The sequence below is a fragment of the Carcharhinus amblyrhynchos genome, chromosome 8 (assembly GCF_965287045.1).
Source record: "Carcharhinus amblyrhynchos chromosome 8, sCarAmb.v2.hapA, whole genome shotgun sequence".
Taxonomy (NCBI): domain Eukaryota; kingdom Metazoa; phylum Chordata; class Chondrichthyes; order Carcharhiniformes; family Carcharhinidae; genus Carcharhinus; species Carcharhinus amblyrhynchos.
Genome location: NC_137331.1, coordinates 88,777,467 through 88,799,108, shown reverse-complemented (window position 1 = coordinate 88,799,108; position 21,642 = coordinate 88,777,467). Strand labels below are relative to the sequence as shown.

At 41.7% G+C, this 21,642-nt stretch overlaps 1 protein-coding gene across 1 annotated transcript in view; it reads right to left on the bottom strand.

The window, feature by feature from the left end:
* Nucleotides 1-2,081: 2,081 nt before the first annotated feature.
* LOC145346382 (neural-cadherin) overlaps nt 2,082-21,642 on the bottom strand; it is a 250,739-nt gene continuing 231,178 nt past the window's right edge. Inside the window, exons 31-34 of the mRNA XM_080193542.1 lie at nt 16,548-16,728; nt 15,338-15,591; nt 13,668-13,822; nt 2,082-4,849 (exon numbers count right to left, since the gene is read on the bottom strand). Of these exons, the coding sequence (XP_080049668.1) occupies nt 4,433-4,849; nt 13,668-13,822; nt 15,338-15,591; nt 16,548-16,728 (1,007 nt within the window). The 3' untranslated portion in view covers nt 2,082-4,432. The remainder of the gene's footprint in view (nt 4,850-13,667; nt 13,823-15,337; nt 15,592-16,547; nt 16,729-21,642) is intronic.

Here is a 21,642-nt window from a genome sequence, read left to right as displayed (position 1 = left end):
CCATTAGGACCAAAAGCTGACAATTTTCCTGGACCTGATGGACTGCATCCCATCATCTTAAAGGAAGTGACTGCAGAGACGGCAGATAGTTTGGTTGTGATCTTCCATATTCACTAGATTCTGGAGAGATTTTGGGCCAGTGCATTGACGAATGGCAAAGAGAGTTTAATTTAGACAAATGAGAGGTGATGCATTTTGATAGATCGAACGAGGGCAGCACTTACTCAGTTAATGGCAGGACGTTGGGGTGAGTTACAGGACAAAGAGATCTAGGGGTATATGTTCATAGCTCCTTGAAAGTGGAGCCATAGTTGGACAGAATGGTGAAGAAGGCATTCGGCATGCTTGGTTTCATCAGTCAGAACATTGAATACAGGAGTTGGAATGACTTGTTGAAGTTGTACAAGACATTGGTAAGGCCACACTTGGAATACTGTGTACAGTTCTGGTCACCCTATTATAGAAAGGATATTATTAAGCTAAAAAGAGTGCAGAAAAAATTTACCAGGATGCTACCAGGACTTGATGGTTTGAGTTATAAGGAGAGGCTGGATAGACTGAGACTTTTTTCTCTGGAGCGTAGGAGGCTGAGGGGTGATCTTATAGAAGTCTATAAAATAATGAGGGGCATAGATCAGCTAGATAGTCAATATCTTTTCCCAAAGGTAGGGAAGTCTAAAACTAGAGGGCATAGGTTTAAGGTGAGAGGGGAGAGATACAAAAGTGCCCAGAGGGGCAATTTATTCACACAGAGAGTAATAAGTGTCTAGAACAAGCTGCCAGAGATAGTAATAGAGGCAGGTACAATTTTGTCTTTTAAAAAACATTTAGACAGTTACAAAGGTTAGATGGATATAGAGGGATATAGGCCAAATAAAAAAAAGGGTGGCGTGGACAAGTTGGGCCGAAGGGCCTGTTTCCATGACTCTATGAGATTCCAGTAGCTTAGAAAATTGCAAAGGTAACACCACCATTCAGGAATGGAGGGAGACAGCAGGAAACTATAGGCCAATTAACTTAACATCTGTCATGACGAAATTCTTTCAAGGGGTAATAACAGAGCACCTAGAAGAGCATAATGCAATCAGGCAAAATCAACATGTTTTGTGAAAAGGAAATCATTTGACTAATTTGTCAGAGTTCTTTGAAGAAATAATAAGCAAAGTGGATAAAGGGGGACCTGTAGATGTGATGTGCTTGGATTTCCAAATAAGGTACCACATCAAAGCTTACTGCACAATGTATAAGTTTATGTTATGGGGGCAACATACTAGCATGGATAGAGAATTGGATAATTGAGAAAAAACAGAGCCAGGATAATAGATCACTTACAGGTTGGTGCACTGTAACACATAGAGTGCCACAGGGATCAGTGCTGGAGCCTTAGCTGTTTATGCTCTATGTTAGTGACTTGGGTGAAGGGACCAACTGTATTGTAACCAAATTTGCTGACCATATCAAGATAGGTAAGGAAGAAAGTTAGAGATGGGGGGGGGGGGGGGCAGAAAGTCTTCAAAGGGATATAGATAGGTTACAAGTGGGCAATAATTTGGCAGTTGGATGTAATGTTGGAAAAGATGAACCTAGCCACTTGGGAGGACAAAGCAGAATATTACTTAAATGGAGACAGACTACAGCATGTTGCAGTAGAGAGGGATCTGGGTGTCCTTGTATATGAATCACAAAATATTAGCATGTTGATACAGCAAGTAATTTGGAAGATAAATGGAATGTTGACCTTTATGTAAAGGATTGGAACTTAAATGTAGGGAAGTCTTGCTACAACTGGACAGGGTAGTAGTGAGACCACACCTGGAGTCCTCTGCACAGTTTTGGTTTCCTTTTTCAGAAGGGATATACTTGCATGGGAAGCAGTTCAGAGAAGCTTCACTGAGCTGATTCCTGGGATGAAGGGGTTATCTTCTGAGGAAAGGTTGAGCAGGTTGGGCAAAAACTCATTGGACTTTAGAAGATTGAGAGATAATCTTATTAAAACATATAAGATTCTGAGGGGGTTTGACAGCATAGATGCAGAGAGGATGCTTCCCATCATGGCGGGGGGCGGGGGCGGGGGGGGGGGTACGTAGAAGTAGGAGGCACAAGTTTCAACATAAGAGATATCCCATTTAACACAGAGGAAATTTCTTCTCTCAGAGCTACATTACTTTCTGGAATGCTTTTTCGCAGAGAGCACTATGGGGTTGGGTCATTGAATATATTCAAGGCTGAGTTTGACAGATTTTTATGATGGAGTCAAGGATTATGGGGCAGAGGTGGGGGCAGGCAGGCAAGAAAGTGGAATTGAGGCCACAATGGGATCAGCCATGATCTTATGAATGACAAAGCAGGCTCAAGGGGCTGAATGGCCTACTCCTGCTCCTATATCTTATGATCTTATGGATGGTTTCATCAGCACTTTTGTCAATACCAGCTTTTTATTTACAGATTTTGTAAACTGAATTCAAATTCTCAAACTGCCATGGTGGGATTTAAATCAACATTATTATCTGTCTAAGATGAATGATTACTTCTTCTCATTTCTTTTGCTGATACTACAATTATTTATAGTTTGGATGGAGCACCTCTGGAACATTGCCACAGAAAGACTGAAAACAGCTTTGCTTTTGAGATTTCCTACATAATATCTCATTTGAATACAGTCAGAGGGAGGTAATAGATAAGAGCTGGACTACCTCTATAGAATGGAAAATGCAAATTGGAAGGTATAGAATCATAGAAACCCTACAGTATAGAAGGAATCCATTCGGCCCATTAAACCTGCACCGACAACAATTTCACCCAGATACTATCCCCGTAACCCCATGTATTTACCCTGCCAATCCCTCTGACACTGGGCAATTTAGCATGGTCAATCCACCTAACCCGCACATCTTTGGAGTTTGGGAGGAAAGCAGAACACTCGGAGGAAACTCACGCTGACATGGGGAGAATGTGCAAACTCCATACAAACAAACAGTCATCCAAAGCTGGAACTGAACCCGAGTCCCTGCGTTGAGGCAGCAGTGCTAAATACTGTGCAACTCTTTCTGAATGGATGGCTCCTGAGTGACACAGGCAGAGGCCTGAGGGAAGGAAGCTGGTCTGCTGGCTCTCATATGTGAAAAGCAAATACGTTGAGAGGAGAGATTGGGTAAAATAGAAACACATTTTGTTTAATAAAAATAGTTTTAACTATGACTAAAATAATGTACTGTCGAACTAGGGAGTCATGCATAGGCAACAACGTTTTGGTTCCAATTCACTTACAGCACTAACTTTACCTACTTTAAAATGAAACTACCCTTGTTTCCATGGTGACTATGCTTCACTTATCCAATTACTGTCTTCAAGAAAGGAATTACAGGCATCCACTTTCGTGTCCCCTGAACTATTCCTTCAACACCATGGTGCAATTAAGCTTATCATGGTAAGGCTTTGCATTTCTATTAGTAAATCTCAGTAACAGTCTAATATTCCAGTTGGATTTGTCTGTCAGAGCACTGTGCATCAAAACAATCATAATACAATAAAATTCAGTTCAACACAGAAAACATACATGCACCAAATAAATACAATCTCAAAGAAATATTTAAAGTACTATAGTACAAAAATAATTTAACATTTCAAACAGGACATTGCTGATTTGTACTCATGCTGATTTTCTGAGGAACAGCGGTCTCAAATGTATAACAGCACAATTTGACGGTGGGGAATTACAGGAAGTATTTGATTACAAGTCATGGTTGACACCAAAAATAATATTCGCAATTCACATAACATACCTACTACTGTCGTGATATGAAGCAGGGCACCAACTGGAATGATTGTTTAAACCTTCATCAGGAAGAAAGATATAATTTAAAGATTGAAATTGGCTGCATCAGGATTTCCAACCACGGGAACAACCAGTTTTCATTCTACAAATTTCTTTTTAAAGGACTAGAAGACAAGTTGGAATCATTTAGAAGATCAGTTGCTTTGTGAACATTCTCCATTGATTATACAGGACTGAACATGATCTGGCTACTTTCTCTCATAAATTCTCCTCCAGCAGAAACAACAAGATAAAAATCCGTGGTCATTATATAACTTCTTGTTTAATTGTTACTGTCTGGAACCACCAGACCAGTGAAACTGCGAATGCCCTCTTGTAAAGCTGTAATGAGAGTATTCGGAAGCAAAATAATCCTCCAAGACTAGCATGACTGGCTGAAAGCATCTGAAAACAATGAGTACTGTTGTTTCAAAGTCTTTTTTAAGAGGCACAACTTGCAATTTATCTCGCTCTTATACACAGACCTGTAATTTTTTTGGAATTAGATCTCAATCTTTTTGATTACTTGAACAAAAATCTGGAAAGGAGACTATGAAATATTCTTGCCAATAACTTCTCGCTTTAAATTTGAGAATGTCCCATTGATTGTAGACACTATTACACAGTACTGTCCTGTTTCTGGGCACAAAATTCTTTCAACTTGTCAAACTTTGTGCCGCAGTCTCTGAGGTAGTCATAATTCAACTCTTCATCTACATTAGATGTGTCCACAGAGCTGAGGCTTCCTGCCAGTGACCCTCGACCTTCGAAGCAGTAAACATGCACAGTGTCCTCGGGAATGGCTCTCAGGTCATTGTCTGCATCCCAAATAATGCGAGCCACATAGGTTTTGAAGTCCAAGGTATTGGATTGAATAGTTTCAGAAAAGATCACGTTTGGGTGAGATTGTGGATTGAGTCGTTTCTCTTCTTGTGAATCAGGAGATGTCTTTACCAGTGGGGCAGTCGTTGTCGATGAAGACTGAGACAGACTTGCACGCAGGGGTTTCTTCAGTTCACTGATGTCGTAGCCATTCTAAAATGCAGGAAAAAAATCTATTTATTCCACCATGTTTGTAACGCTGATACTGTCAAATACAGAAGCTGTATTTTCATCAGGTAGACATTTCCATTTGCTGCGTCACAAAAGACCCAGAATTAAATCTGTTTAGGCGCATGTGAGAAAGAGTCAGAACTGATTTTATTTGATTTATTAATGTCACATGTATTGGGATACAAAGAAAAGTATTGTTCCTTGAGCGCTATACAAGCAAATCATACATTTATAGAATACATAGGGGAGAAGGAAAGGAGATGGTGCAGAACAGTATTGCAGTTACAGCCAGGCTGAAGAGAAAGATCAGCTTGATATATGACATTTGAATATATATCATGATATATAAATCCTAACTCATTATTCTTGTGAAAGAAAATCATCCCTAATGAGACTTCATTTTAGTATATATTTCTTCTTTTGATGGAATTAAGGATTGCAGTACATACCATATTACCTTGCAACTACTTACTCAAATAAACTCACATAGAATCATTCATTTTAATATCACAAATCATGTTCCACTACCAAAAGCCAAAACATAATTCAATAAATCTATTAACTTGTAAGATGTTGAGAGTGTGGCTTTTGGGTGGAGAGAATCAGCAAATTTTACTGGTTTGAGAGTCTTGCTATTTCTCCCCATTATTGCTGTTAATATCAAAGCTTCCTAATTAAGACAAGTTCAATATCACCTTCACTTAAGTCAATTTGAACAGACGCTAACAGAAAACAACAATTACTCCACTGGTGATTTTTAAAATTCATTTATGGATGTGACCAACATTTATTGTCTAACCCTAGTTGCCCCTGAGAAGGTGGTGGTGAGCTGGCTTCTTGAACCACTACAGACCCTGAGGTACATCCACAGTGCTGTTAGGGAGGGAGTTCTAAGATTTTGACCCAGTGACAGTGAAGGAACATCAATATATCTCCAAGTCAGGTTGGTGAGTGACTTGGAGGGGAACTTGCAGGAGGTGGAGTTCCCATCTATCTACTGCCCTAGTCTTTCTAGATGGTCACAGTCATGGGTTTGGAAAGTGCTGCCTAAGGAACCTTGGTGAGTTCCTGAGTGCGTCTTATAAATGGTACACACTGCCGTCACTGTGCGTCAGTGGTGAAGGGACCGAATGTTTGTGGATGGGGTGCCAATTAAGCGGGCTGCTTTGTCTTGAATGGTGTCAAACATTCTTAAGTGTTGTTGACACTGCACCCATCCAGGCAAGTGGCGAGTATTCCATTACACACCAATCAGCAATTAAAAATGTGACTTCAAGTATGTGAAAGAGACAAAAGCCTGGAATTTTGATTGATCTAATTTTAATAACAGTATTAATGTTTAACGCTAGCTTTTAACTAATGCCAAATGGAAAATCTAAGACAAAGTGAAATGAAGATTTTGGTCCACCTTTTAGCCAAAACAGCCATCTGCATTCCATGAAGGAGCAACTGATTATATTGCATTTATAGATGTCTCAGGAGCAGACGACTGCACCACATTCATTGGATTGTTAATCACGCTACAGTGTAAATAGTTTATTCAATCATGGAATGTGAGCTATTGTTGGTCAGGCCAGCATTTATTGTCCAACCATAATCACTCTTGAGAAGGTGTAAGTCAGCCACCTTCTTAAGAACATAAGAACTAGGAGCAGGAGTAGGCCATCTGGCCTCTCGCACCTACTCCGCCATTCAACAAGATCATGGCTGATCTTTTTGTGGACTCAGCTGCACTTATCTGCCCACTCATCATAACTCTTAATTCCTTTACTGTTCAAAAATGTATCTATCCTTGCCTTAAAAACATTCAATAAGGAAGCTTCACTGGGCAGATTCACAATCCTTTGTGTGAAGAAGTTCCTCCTCAACTCAGTCCTAAATCTGCTCCCCCTTATTTTGAGGCCATGTCCCCTAGTTCTAGTTTCACCCACCAATGGAAACAATTTCCCTGCTTCTATCTTATCTATTCACTTCATAATTTTATATGTTTATATAAGATTTCCCCTCATTCTTCTGAATTCCAATGAGTATAGCTAGCCCCAGTCTACTCAGTCTCTCCTCATAAGCCAACCGTCTCAACTCCGGAATCAACCTCGTGAATCTCCTTCGAACCCCTTCCAGTGCCAGTATATCCTTTCTCAAGTAAGGAGACCAAAACCATATGCAGTACTTCACGTGTGGCCTCAACAGCACCTTATACAACTGCAACATAACCTCGCTGTTTTTAAATTCTATCCCTCTAGCAATGAAGGACAAAATTCCATTTACCTTCTTAATTACCTGCTGCACCTGCAAATCAATTCCTTGAGATTCCTGCACAAGGACGCCCAGGTCTCTCCGCACAGCAGCATGCTGCAATTTTTTATCATTTAAATAAAAGTCCAATTTGCAGTTATTCGTATCAAAATGGATGACCTCACATTTACCAACATTGTACTCCATCTGCCAGACCCTTGCCCACTCATTCAGACTATCTATGTACCTTTGCAGACTATTAGTGTCCTCTGCACTTTGCTCTGCCACTCACCTTAGTGCCATCTGCAAATTTTGACACACTTGGTCCCCAAATCCAAATCATCAATGTAAATTGTAAACAATTGCAGTCCCAACACTGATCCCTGAGGCACACCAGTCACTGATCGCCAACCAGAAAAATACTCATTTACCCCCACTCTTTGCTTTCTGTTAGTTAACCAATCCTTTATCCATACTACTGCATTACCATTAATGATACATTGTTAAACCACTGTAGTCCATCTAATATAGTTTAGGCACAATGCTGTTAGCAAAGAAGTTTCAGGAATTTGAGCCAACAACAATGAAGGAACAATATAGTTCCAAATCAGGAGTGTGAGTGACCTGCAGAGGACAGGCAGGTACTCATGGTCCCATGTGCCTGTTACTTTTGTTTATCTAGATAGTAGAGCTCATGGATTTGATAGGCGCTGCTGAAGGAAGCTTAGTGAATTGCTGCAGTTCATCTTGCAGATTGCTGCCATTGTGCATTGGTGATGGAGTGAATGAATCTTTATGGTATGCCATTCAAAACAAGCTGCATTGCCCGATATGATGTCAAGCTTCTAGACAGTTGTTGGAGCTGCACTCATGCAGGCAAGTTCACAGTATTCCATCACACCTCGGACTTGTGCTTTGCAAAAAGTGAACAGGTTTTGGGGAGTCAAGGGGCCAGTTGCTTGCTGCAGAATTCCCAGTTTCTGACTTGGAAAACAATATCAGGATTGAACAGAGTCAGCATGAATTTACAAAAGGGAAATCATGCTTGATATACGTGGAATTCTTTGTCATGTTGGCAGTTTGTGCAGAAGAGGCCCTTTGACCCATTGAGTCTGTATCAACATGTGAAAGGTTCTGACCCACCCACCTTGGCCCATAGCCTTGACTGTTATGCATGCCAAGTACTCATCCAGGTACTTTTTAAAGGATGTGAGACATCCCGCCTCCACCACTCCTTCCAGGCAGTGCATTCCAGACTGTCACCACCCTCTGGGTTAGAACATTTCTCCTCAAATCCCCCGAAACCTCCCAACCATCACTTTCAACTTATCTCCCCTTGTAACTGACCCTTCAACTATGGGGAACAGCTGTTCCCTATCCACCCTGTCCATGCCCCTCATAATCTTGAGCAACATAATCAGGTCACCCTTCAATCTTCTCTGCTCCAGAGAAGACAACCCAAGCCACTCCAACCACTCCTTATAAAACTTAAACGTTCCATCCCAGGCAACATCCTGGTAAATCTCCTCTGCACCCCTTTCAGTGCAATCACAAGGGTCAAGATAAGGCAGGCAGCATGGGTGGTTTTAGGGTGTTTAATGATATTAGAAAACATCCAAAGCAGGTTCATGTCCATTGTGACTTCTGGATCTTGAGCCACAGCTGGAACCTTGCAGATGATGAATGCAGGCTCAAGATTTCACCCAAAATAAGGGCAGAAGAGAAGGAAAGGTGACTTCTGCCCCTCCTCCACTCTCATTCAGAACATTTACTGGCCCTCTTACCACTACCACAATTGTCCCCTATGTTCCACCGTTCCTGGTCATACCTGGGGTTTGAGGTGCCACAATGAGGAGGCAATGTTGATCTATTTCATTAACCGAGTCTGGCCACATTTAAATGCACTGAGTCAGTCAAGGGAAACTAGCCAAAATCACTCGTAGCACTGGGAAGGATGAAAATTTCTAGTGGTGTTTTGAATGGGCATCCGGTGTTAAAGGTCTCTATCCCCATCTTATCAGCTCCCCTATTACCAATAGCGTCTGACCTTGATTGAGATAATTAAGTCTATCTAACTTGGACTATATTACAAAATGTTACTGGAAGAGCACAAGAAAAGTTAACAAGGCATTTTGTTTATCCAATAGCAATAGTGGAATCACCATGTCAGGCTGCCCTAGGACTTGTGGGGCAGCACGGTGACAGTGGGGTGGCATGGTGGCACAGTGGTTAGCACTACTGCCTCACAGCACCAGGGGCTCGGGTTCAATTCTTGGCTTGTGTTATTGTCTGTGCAAAGTCTGCACAGATAGCAAATGTTTCTACAAATATATAAAATGAAAAGGACTGGCTGAAGTAAACATTGGTCCTTTAGAAGATGAGAAGGGGGATGTAATAACTGGACATGAGAAAATAGCTGAGGCATTGAACAGGTATTTCGTGTTGGAAGACACAGTGGAAGACACAAATAACAGGCCAAAAATTGATGACAGGAAGGCTATGACAGGTGAGGACCTAGAAACTATCATTCTCATGAAAGAGGTAGCATTGGGCAAACTAATGGGGCTAAAGGTAGACAAGTCTCCCTCCCCTGATGGAATGCATCCCAGGGTACTAAAAGAGATGGTAGGGGAAATAGCAAATGCCTTAGTGGTAATTTCCCAAAAATTCGTTGGGGTGGTTCCCGCAGATTTGAAAACAGCAAATGTGATGCCATTGTTTAAAAAAGGAGGTAGACAAAAGGTGAGTAACTATAGACTGGTTAGCTTAACTTCTGTAATAGGGAAAATGCTTGAATCTATCATCAAAGAAGAAATAGCGAGATATCTGGATATAAATTGTCCTATTGGTAAGATGCAGCATGGGTTCATGAAGGGCAGGTCAAGTTTGACTAATTTGATGGAATTCTTTGAGAACATTACATGTGCAGTGGACAACGAGGAACCTGTGGACGTGGTGTATCAGGGTTTCCAGAAGGTATTTGACAAGGTGCTGCACCAAAGACTGCTACATTAGATGAAGGTGCACAGTGTTACAGGTAATGTATTAGCATGGACAGAGGATTGGTTAACTAACAGAAAGCAAAGAGTTGAGGTAAATGGGTGTTTTTCTGGTTGGCGATCAGTGACTGGTGGTGTGCCCTCAGGGAATGGCAATTGTTCACAATTTACATAGATGATTTGGAGTTGGGGATCAAGTTTAGTGTGTCAAAACTCACAGATGACACTAAGGTGAGTGGCAGAGCAAAGTGTGCAGAGGACGCTGAAAGTCTGCAAAGGGATATAGATAGTCTGAGTGAGTGGACAAGGATCTGGCAGACGGAGTACAATGTTGGTAAATGTGAGGTCATCCATTTTGGTACGAATAACAGCAAAATGGACTTTTATTTAAATGTTAAAAACTTGCAGCATGCTGCTGTGCAGAGGGACTTAGAATCACAAGGAGCTGGTTCGCAGGTGCAGCAGGTAATTAAGAAGGCAGATGGAATTTTGTCCTTCATTGCTAGAGGGATGGAGTTTAAAAACACAGAGGTTATGTTGCAACTGTATAAGGTGATGGTGAGGCCACATCTGGAGTACTCTGTACGGTTTTGGTCTCCTTAGTTGAGAAAGGATATACTGGTACTGGAGGGGGTGCAGAGGAGGTTCACTAGGTTGATTCTGGAATGGAGGGGGTTGGCTTATGAGGAGGGACTGAGTAGAGTGGGGCTATACTCATTGGAATTCAGTGAGGGGAGATCTTGTAGAAACATATAAGATTATGAAGTGAATAGAAAAGATTGAAGCAGGGAAGTTGTTTCCACTGGTGGGTGAAACTAGAACTAGGGGGCATGGCCTCAAAATAAGGGGGAACAGATTTAGGACTGAATTGAGGAGGAACTTCTTCATACAAAGGGTTGTGAATCTGTGGAATCCCCTGCCCAGTGAAGCAGTTGAGGCTACCTCCTTGAATGTTTTTAAGGCAAGGATAGATAAATTTTTGAACAGTAAAGGAATTAAAGGTTATGGTGAGTGGGCGGGTAAGTGGAGCTGAGTCCACAAGAAGTTCAGCCATGATCTTATTGAATGGCGGAGCAGGCTCGAAGGCCCAGACAGCCTTCTTCTGCTCCTAGTTCTTATGCAAAACTCTCATTTATCTGCTTGAAAGGGTTAATAGTCACACAAGTTTAAAAATCACCCAAGTTGAAAAACAAAGATTTACTTATAAGAGCCTTCACAGACAAACACCAAGGCCATTAGTCTGGCAAAGCTCATAAATCAGACATCTGTAACTGGAAAATGGGAGTGATCCACAGATACAGAATTAAAACTATGAAGTTTTCACGCTAATTGAATATTATGATGAAGCAAGCGTAAAGTGATTGTGATTGGTTCATGCTAATTACTTGTAATCGATTTTGAAAACTATAATTGCTTTTGTATCTTGGAATATGCCTGGCTAGCTACAGGGACGTGAACTGTAGCTTTCCAGCATCCTTGCTATAGCTTGCATTAAAACAGCTGTTTAAGAGAACTCTGTGACTTGTCTGGTTACTCGAAGGATAAAGTTGTGTTCAATTAAAAGGCTGACATCAAAGGCTGCAACACTGCTGGAAGCTGTACTTTCATCCTAACATTAAGACCCAACACCACCAACATGACAATTTTGCATGTCCCTTATTAACTATTCTTTTGGTCTCCGAGTGAGATTGCCAGTCATGCTAATGAATAAATAATTTTAAACTTTTATTCTTGGTGTCTCTAGCAAGGGCAATATGTATTACCTATCCCTAATTGTCCCTTAAGAAGGGGTGATGAACTGCCTCTTTGAACTGCTGCAGTCCAAGCTACAGTGAACGTACTCCCCATGATGATATTAGGTAGGGAGTTCCAACCAGTGTGATTATAAGAACATAAGAACATAAGAAATAGGAGCAGGAGTAGGCCATCTAGCCCTTTGAGCCTGCCCCACCATTCAATAAGATCATGGCTGATCTGAAGTGGCTCAGTTCCACTTTCCCGCTTTCTCCCCATAACCCTTAATTCCCTTGCCTACCAAAAACCTATCTACCCGTATCTTAAATATATTTAGCGAGGTAGCCTCCACCACTTCAACGGGCAGAGAATTCCAGAGATTCACCACCCTTTGAGTGAAGAAGTTCCTCCTCAACTCCGTTCTAAACTGCACCCCCCCCTTATCTTGAGGCTGTGCCCTCTAGTCCTGCTGTCCTTTCTGAGCAGGAAGAATCTCTCTACCTCTACCCTATCCATCCCCTTCATTATCTTATACGTCTCTATAAGATCCCCCCCTCATCCTTCTAAACTCCAATGAGTACAAACCCAGTCTATTCAGCCTCTCTTCATAGTTCAACCCCCTCATCTCCGGTATCAGCCTAGTAAACCTCCTCTGCACTCCTTCCAAGGCCAAAATATCCTTGCGGAAGTGCGGCGACCAAAACTGCACACAGTACTCCAGATGCGGCCTCACCAGTGCCCTGTACAGTTGCAGCAAGACCTCCCTGCTTTTATATTCTATCCCCCTCGCTATAAAGGCCAGCATCCCATAGCCTTCCTGATCACCTGCTGCACCTGCAGACTGGGTTTTTGTGACTCATGCACAAGGACCCCCAGGTCCCTCTGCACTGTAGCATGCTGCAGCTTTTCGCCCTTTAAATAGTAATCCCTCCTACTATTATTCCTGCCAAAGTGGATAACCTCACACTTGCTAACATTGTACTCCATCTGCCAGGTCCTCGCCCACTCGCTCAGCCTATCTAGATCCCTCTGCAGACTTTCCATACCCTCCGCACAATTTGCTTTTCCACTTATCTTTGTGTTATCAATGACGAAGAAACAGCGATGTCTGATCAACAGGTGACGATGTGTTTCTTGGAAGGGGATTTGGTGTTGGTGCTCTCTTGCATCCGACGCCTTGTCCTTCTTGATAGTGGCAATCACAGATTTGCAAAGTATCTGTACTTTGTGTTGTGGTCTGTCTCCAGCAGGGATTGATGCTGGTTCCATTCAGTTTTTTAATTTGTGGGACATGATCACTGGCTGGCCAGCATTTATTGCTCATCCCTAGTTGCTCTTGGAAGGCAGTTGAGAGTCAACCACATTGTTGTGGCTCTGAAGTCATATGTCGGCTAGGCTAGGTAAAGAAGGCAGGTTTCCTTCCCCAAAGGACATTAGTGAACCAGATTTTTTTTCTGACAATCGACAGTAGTTTTATGGTCATCAATAGATTCTTAATGATAGATATTTTAAAATTGAATTAAAATTCCACCATTTGCCATGGTGGGATTCGAACCCAGGTCCCCAGAACATTAGCTGAGTTTCTGGACTAATAGTTTAGTAATAGTACCACTAGGCCATCACCTCCCTTCCCCTGAGTTTATACAAGGTGCCTGAATCCAGCTAACAAAGCAAATTTTATTCCATCTATTTGGGTTGGATTATAATTTGAAGCATCCTCTCCAGCAGCATTTTGCAGAGTAGAGAAAATGTTTTGAATCATCAAAAGAAAAATGCAGGCCATATATTTAACACTATAGTTTGCAGAAGGAAAGTGAGACAACCTTGCATACCTGGTCTTCTTCTCCACCACCTTCTTCATCATAATTTAGGATATTTTCCCGTACGTCCTCCCAGCTCTCGTGCTCGACGGGTATGTGGTAAACTCCTCCTTTCTGGAACTTGTTTTTTCCACACAGGCCCCATATACTGAAGGCAATGACCAGAACTGAAACATCAAAGGTAAACAGGGCTTCAGTCACCAGCAGAAACCTGGAGTTTAAGCTCATAACATTAGTTATGCAGCTGTAAATAATGTCCCACTCCTAAGTAAAAAAAGACCAAAGCAATTTAAGATTATCCAATCAACATAACACAGGCACTAACCTTGATAAAATAATTAGGTTAGTGATGGTGTTAAAATAAGGCCAGTTGCAAAATCTAGTCTAGTGTCTATTGGACAATTGCAAAGCAACAATCTTCAATAGATGGAGAGAGATATAACCTCTCTATAGTAAACAGATGCCAGCTTTCACTTGCCCGGATGAGTGCAGCTCCAACCACGCTCAGGAAGCTTGACACCATCCAGGACAAAACAGCCCGCTTTATTGGTAAACAATCCACCACCTTAAAAGTTTACTCGCTCCACCATTAACGCTCAGCGGCAGCAGTGTGTATCACTTACAAGATGCACTACAGCAACTCACCAAGTTTCCTTCAACAGTGCCTTCTAAACCTGCAGGCTCTACCACCAAAAAGAACAAAGACAGCGATGCACAGATGCATGGGAATATCATTATCTGCAAGTTCCCCTCCAAGCCACTCACCATGCTGACTTGAAACAATATCATCATTACTTCGTAGTTGCTGGGTCAAAATCCTGTAACTCCCTACCTAAGAGCAAGTGTAGTATCGACATGCTGTGTTTGGTTGAAGTCATTAGGTTACATTTTATCTTCATTTGAAGTAATTTTTAAAAGCAGCATCTCGGCCTTTTGGCTAAGATGCAACTGAGATCAAGCCTTGGAGAAGGAGCTGTGCCTACTCCAATCAACTTGGATCATGTAGATCAAGCCCAAGACAGGAGGTGAGAGCCCTGTCTTGTCAGCTTGGATCAGGAATGTCTCAACTTGTTGAGACTCTGAATTGGACTTGATTTGATTGAATTGGAATAAAATCAAAAAAAAAGAACACTATGGGTGTATCTATACCACATGGACTGCAGTAGTTAAAGGACCACCTTCTCAAGGGTAATTGGAGATGGGCAATAAATGCTGGCCGAGCCAGCAATGTTGACATCCTGAGGCAGTAAATTAGAACTCATGTGGAGTGCTTGTGCCAAATTATTTGCCTCTATTGTATACAGCACAAGGACATTAGAGATGGTGAAATACCCATGCTGCGACACTTCAAAGAACACAAATTATAGAATCATAGAACTGTACAGTGCAGAAGGAGGCTCTTCGGCCCACCGTGTCTGCACTGAACATAATCCCACCCAGGCCCTACCCCCATATCCCTACAATATTATACCCACTAATCCCTCTAACCGCCACCACCCTGGACATTAGGGGGCAATTTCTTAGCAAGGCCAATCAACCTAACCTGCACATCTTTGGACTGACCTCTGAATTAATCTGACTCTAGAAAGTTTAACACAAAACAAGAGAGCAGACAGACAAATAATTAGTGCAGGCCAGGCAGTGACATTGGCAAAGTTGTTGGCAATACATTAATGAGTTACCTAATAAAAGAAGGAGGCACATGCAGATTGCCATGATGGAGTTGATGTTCAGCCCCGCTGGAATTCCTGAAGTCACCATACTGATCTCACACTGCTGTCCTTTGTAACCTTCAATGCAATGACAGGCAAACATGTCTAGTGTTTGTGCAACACACGTGCCCCCATTTCGACATGTCCATGCTCCACATGGTGACATTGCACAGTGCTCAAGGCCTGTTTGATTATTAATCACTGACATCTGACCAGTTGGACACCTGCGTTGGAACATGAACAAGAATGTCAACCTGTCAGAAGAGCATTAAATACACATTTGTCCTCACATTTTTTTCCTACTTCTCCCTCAAAGACATACTGAGGATATTGGGTCAAATGCAAGAAAGCAATTTTACTTCCAATTTTTGCTTCTTATGGGATCTCAGTTTGGCATCTTTCTTGATGGCAAGTCTAAAATCAGAAAATTGGGAAAGTATGACCACAGATTATCCGTATTCATACTGCCATACCAACAGTATGCAGTATCTTTTCAATGTCTTTTATGTGATGAATACACTGAAATTTATTGGTGTCATAAATATGAAAGCATCAAAAATTACTACAGAATAATCACAATATTTACATATTTTTCCAACAGTCAGTTACTGGGCAGTGTATAATGTTAGATCTAAACAAATCAATACTTGACTGTATTTTAGACAGATCAAATCCAGATCCATACACTGACATTTTCTGTTCCCTGAACATGGCACATTAATACTATTTATAATGAGCAGGCTGCCAACCCCCCAGGATTGACCTGGATTTTCCAGGAATTGAAGATTAATCTCCAGGATGCTGTTGTGAGCAAGCTCTGGAGAAAAACAAAATCCTCCAGGCATGAAAGAAATTGTGGTTTATTGCCATTTTTTGAACACAGTAACTGTAAAAGTGAAGCAGTTGGAGAAGAAAGATTGTCAGATTGTCAAGGATCATGCAGCAGAGATAGCAAGAGTTTGTTTAGTTTTCAATGAGTGTGGGAAGGCAGTGGAGCGTGAGGATGGATATGTTGGCTCATCAATATAGGAGCATGGGACCAGCGCAGCTCCAGACATAATCCAACCACAGTTGGCAAACTAAGTAACTCGTGATTAATTACATGGTAGGTCGCATTACACAATGTGTTCTGGTTTTGCAGAGAATTATCAGTATTTATGAAGGTTTTGTAATACAGTACCTGCACTCATGTTTTCTCCACAAGTCCACACAATAAAATGGGATCGAACAAGGCCTGCTGCTACAGGCACCTGAGTGGCATCCAATTGTTATACCCTTTCGGTTCAAGGTGGCAGTTAACATTGTATTCTTTCCATCCATTGGCAAGAGGTGACCGTTTAATCGAACATCCCGCATGCAACCTAAATTGAAGCAGACACAACTGTTTAATTCCCGTAATCTTTTCTCCTCATTCCAGCCTTTCAGCATCGACTGAAAACACGCGCCAAAAACCTCCAACCTCGTCCGTGGCTGGGACTCCCCAGTCTCGCTGCAGTGAATAAAGGGCGGAATTCTTTGATCCCGCCTGTGCCCGTCCCTGCTGCAAGTGAGTTTGGAGAATTTGGTGTTCCAACTAAAACTCCATTCACTTCAGCGGCACCAGAGAATCCTAGTCACCAAAGAGGGCGGAGGTTTCCGGTGGGAGTTTTGGCTGAGTGCCGAATGTTCCATTCTTGCTGGCAGCAAGGTGGCCGCGGATGAGATCGGAGAATTCCACCCATATTCAGTAAAAAAAAACTTCATGATCAATTGCTAGCACCCTGTGTTCAATTGCCTTCTTGATCCAATCAGTAATTTTTTAACTTATATTGATCCACTTAGAATTACTACAGTGCAGAAAGAAGCCATTCGGCCCATAAAACCTACATTGATAACAAAGCCACCCAGGCCCTATCCCCATAACCTCCCATATTTACCTGGCTAATACCCCAATACTGAGGGGCAACTGAACATAGCCAATCAACCTAACCCACACATCTTTGGGTTGTGGGAGGAAACCGGAGCACGTGGATGAAACCCATACAGACACAGGAAGAACATGCAAGCTCCACACAGTAATCCGAGGCTGGAATTGTACAGGGATTCCTGGCGCTGTGAGACAGCAGTGCTAACCATAGTGGCACCGTGCTGCCCCCTTGCTAATTAATAGGAGAGTCTCCCTTTGTTGGGGCTTTGCAGAAATAAGGGAAGATACTGGGAGGTCAGTACTGCAGAAAGGTCAGAGGAGAATTGAAAGACCAAGAGTGAAATTATAAAGGAAATTAGAAAAGTGAAAAGAGGTCATGAAAATATATTGACAAGTAAAATCAAGATAACTCAAAAATGTTTAATAATTACATAAAGAGCAAGAGGATAATTAAGGAACAAGTTGATTCAATTAGAGAGCAAAGAATGCAATCTCTGTATCAAACTTTAGACGTGGGTTAGCCTTTTGTTGAATATTTTGTTTCACAAAAGAGAAGGGTGAATCAGACAAAATAGTTAGGAAGGGGGAATGTGAATTATTGGATGAGAGAAATTTTAAGGGAAATACAGCATGGTGCTGGAGGACTGTTAACATTGTTTCAAAGATAAAGGGAGATAAATACAGGTAATACAGGTCAATCTGCCTAACACAGCAGTGGATAAATCATTGGAAAAGATTCTGAGGAGCAGTACCAAATCCTTCCAGTGCAGAAGAAGGCCATTCAGCCCATTGAATCTGTACCAACTCTCTGACAGAGCATCCCACCCAGGCCCTATTTCTGTAACCCTACATATTTACCCCACTAATCCCCGTAACATACACATCTATGGACACTTTGGGGCAATTTGCCCCAGCCAATCCACCTAACCTGCACAACTTTAGATTGCAGGAGGAAACTGGAACTCTCGGAGGAGACCCACATAGATGCGGGAAGAATATGCAAACTCGGGTCCCTGGAACTATGAGGCAGCAGTGCTAACCACTATGCCATCGTGCCACCCTATCATCAGTTAAAGGCTTGGTTTAATGAAGGACTGTCAGCACGGATTTGTTAAGGGAAGGCTGTGTCAACCTAACTAGATTGAATTTTTTGAGGATGATTGATGAGGATAGCATGTTTGATGTCACCTACATGAAGCTTAGGTTGTCTTTGACAAGGCCCCACAGACAGGCTAACTAGAAAATTAAAAAAGTGTGTAGATGGAATCCAGGGGAAAGTGTCAAATTGAATACAAACTTGGCTCAGTTCCAGGATACAAAGGCAATGGTTGTTTCTATCACTAGAAGACTGTTCTCAATGATGTTCTGCAGGGCTTAGTGTGAGAACCATGTTATTCCTGGTACATGGCAATGATTTAGACTTAAACATAGGAGGTTTGGTGGAGAAGTTTGCAGGTGGTACAACAATTGTATGGCAGATCTTGAAGACAAAGCTGTAGACTACAGGAAGTGATCAATAGACTGATCAGTTGGACAGAAATGTAGCAAATGGAATTTCCCAATTTGCCACATTCAAGGGAACTCTTGGTGATGAGTGAGCATAATACAATAGAATCTTCTATCAATGTGGATAGTGAGGTAGTTGATTCTGAGACCAGGGTCTTGAATCTCAGTAAAGGTAACTATGATTGTAAGAGGCATGAGTTGGTTATGTTGGACTGAGAAATGTTACTAAAAGGAAAGACAGTGTTAATGAATAGGTGAACTCAAAAAGTTGTTTATTCCTATTTGGTGCAACATGGAAATGGCCAAACCATGGCTTACAAGAGAAATTAGAGATAGTATTAGATTCAAAGAGTAAGCATACAAATTGGCAAGGAAAAGCAAAAGACCTGAAGATTGGGAGCAATTTAAAATTCAGCACAATTGGACAAAGGGATTGATTAAGAAGGGGGAAGTACAGCATGAAAATAAGCTAGTGGAGAACATAAAAACTGACTGTAAAAATTTCTATAGGTATGTAAAGAGAATAAGATTGACAAAAACAAATGTATGCCCCTTATAGTCATAAACAGGGGAACTCATAACGGGAAACAAAGAAGTGGCTGAGGAACTAAATTTGTACTTTGCTTCTGTCTTTGCAAAGGAAGACATCAATAATGAACTAGAAGCTCTGAGAAACACAAGTTTTAGAGAGGAGCTGGGGGAAATCAGTATTATAGAGAAATGGTTTGGTGGAAATAAATGTGATTGAAGGTGGAGAAATCTCCAGGGTGTGATAATCTTCATCCCAGAGTACTTAAGGAAGTGGCTCTAGAAATAGTAGATCCATTGGTGATCACTTTCGAAAATTCTTTGGATTCTGGAATTGTTCCTACAGATTGGAGGGTAGTTAATATAAGCCTGCTATTCAGAAAGGGAGTTAGAGAGAAAACAGGGAACTATAGACCAGTGACTCTAATGTCAGTAGTAAGAATATTGCTAGAATCCATTATTAAGGATTTCATAGCTCAGCATTTGGAAAACAGTGGTATAATCAGACAAAGTCATCATGGATTTATGAAAGAGAAATCATGCTTGACAAGTCTATTAGAATTCTTTGAGGATGTAACTAGTAGAGTTGACTAGGAAGAACTGATGGATGTGGTTTATTTAGACTTTCAGAAATCTTTCGACAAGGTCTCGTTTAGCTGATTATTATGTAAAATTAAAGCGCATGGGATTGCAGATAGAGGTTTGAGATGGATAGAAAGCTAGTTACCAGACAGAAAGCAAAGAGTTGAAATAAATGGGTCTTTTTCCAATTGGCAGGCAGTGATTTATGGGATACCATAGGGATCTGTGCTATAACCCCAACAGTTCACATTATATATTAATGATTTGGAAGAGGGAACTAAATGCATTATCTCTGTGGCCAAACAGGCCATTAAAATGGCATTTTGTAAAGCACCCTGGGACAACTGGGCAAGAACTAAAACAACAGACTGCAATTTAAAGACAGAGACAAACAGGCTGCAACCCTGACGAGTGAATAAACAGGATATGGGTCATCTCCAGGACGAAAGAGACTTTCTGGTTACACTAGTTATGTACCAGACATAAGGGCACTGTGAATCCTTATTTAGGAGGGAGGTATGTGACCTATGTCCCTCCAGCACCTACAGACACGACCGTTAGGGCCACACTCAGAGATTGGTGTGGTAGCACCTGATTGCCTCTTATCAATCAGGGGGATCAAGTCCTGATCAATTGAATGGCAATGGCCAAAAAGAGGTGTGAATCCAAACGGGGTATAAAGGGTGCTGCACAATCAGAAATCTCTCTCTCTCTCTCTGACCCCACGAACAAGCTACAACAATGGTGACCATCACCAGCACGAGGAGAGCCACCACAGCCGAGAAGGAAGGAAGGAAGGCCAGAGCCAGAGTGCCAGACCAGACCAAACGACCAGACTACCCAAACGACTATTGAGACCAGTACACAGATAAAGGCCAATATCTGCTTGGGTACTTGCCAGTCACGCAAAGTTAAGTCAAGATTTCGTATTGGACTTGAACTTTAGTATTTTCCTGTAAGATAACTTATTGTTGGTCGGGTGGGTGATTATTGATTGTGTGGGTTTAAATAAATATTGGTTGTACTAATAAGGTGTTTACTCATAGTTATTTGTCCACTGTATAAGGGTTAAAATGGACTGTACAGCAGGCAACATCTCCAAATTTGCAGATGATGCAGGTCACAGGTATAGGTTGAGAGGCGATAGATTTAAAATTGAGATGAGGAGGAACTACTTCTCACAGAGGTGGTGAATTTGTAGAACTCACTGCCTCATAGCATGGTGGAGTCTGAATCATTGAACAGTTTCAAGAATGAGATAGATGTATTTCAAATAAAAAAGGGATACGGCGAACAGTTGGGGAGGTGGATTTGAGACCAGGAAGACACCAGCCCTGATCGATTGAATGGCAAATGCATGTGGATAAATGTGAGGTTATTCACTTCAGTAGCAAAAATAGGAAGGCAGATTATTATTTGAATGGCTGTAAAATGACAGGCGTGGATATTCAGTGAGACCTCAGCGTCCTCGTGCATCAGTGCTGAATGTAAGCATGCAGCTACAGCAGGCAGTAAAGAAGGCAAATGGTATGTTGACCTTCATAGCTAGAGGATTTGAGTACAGGAATAGGGGTGTTTTACTGTGATTGTGTAGGGTGTTGGTGGAATTTATGTGCAGTGTTGGTATCCTTATCTGAGGAAGGATGTTCTTATTATAGAGGGAGTTCAGCGAAAGTTTACCCAGCTGATTTCTGGGATGGTGGTAATGTCACATCATGAGAGACTAAGTCAGTTAGGATTATATTCATGGGAG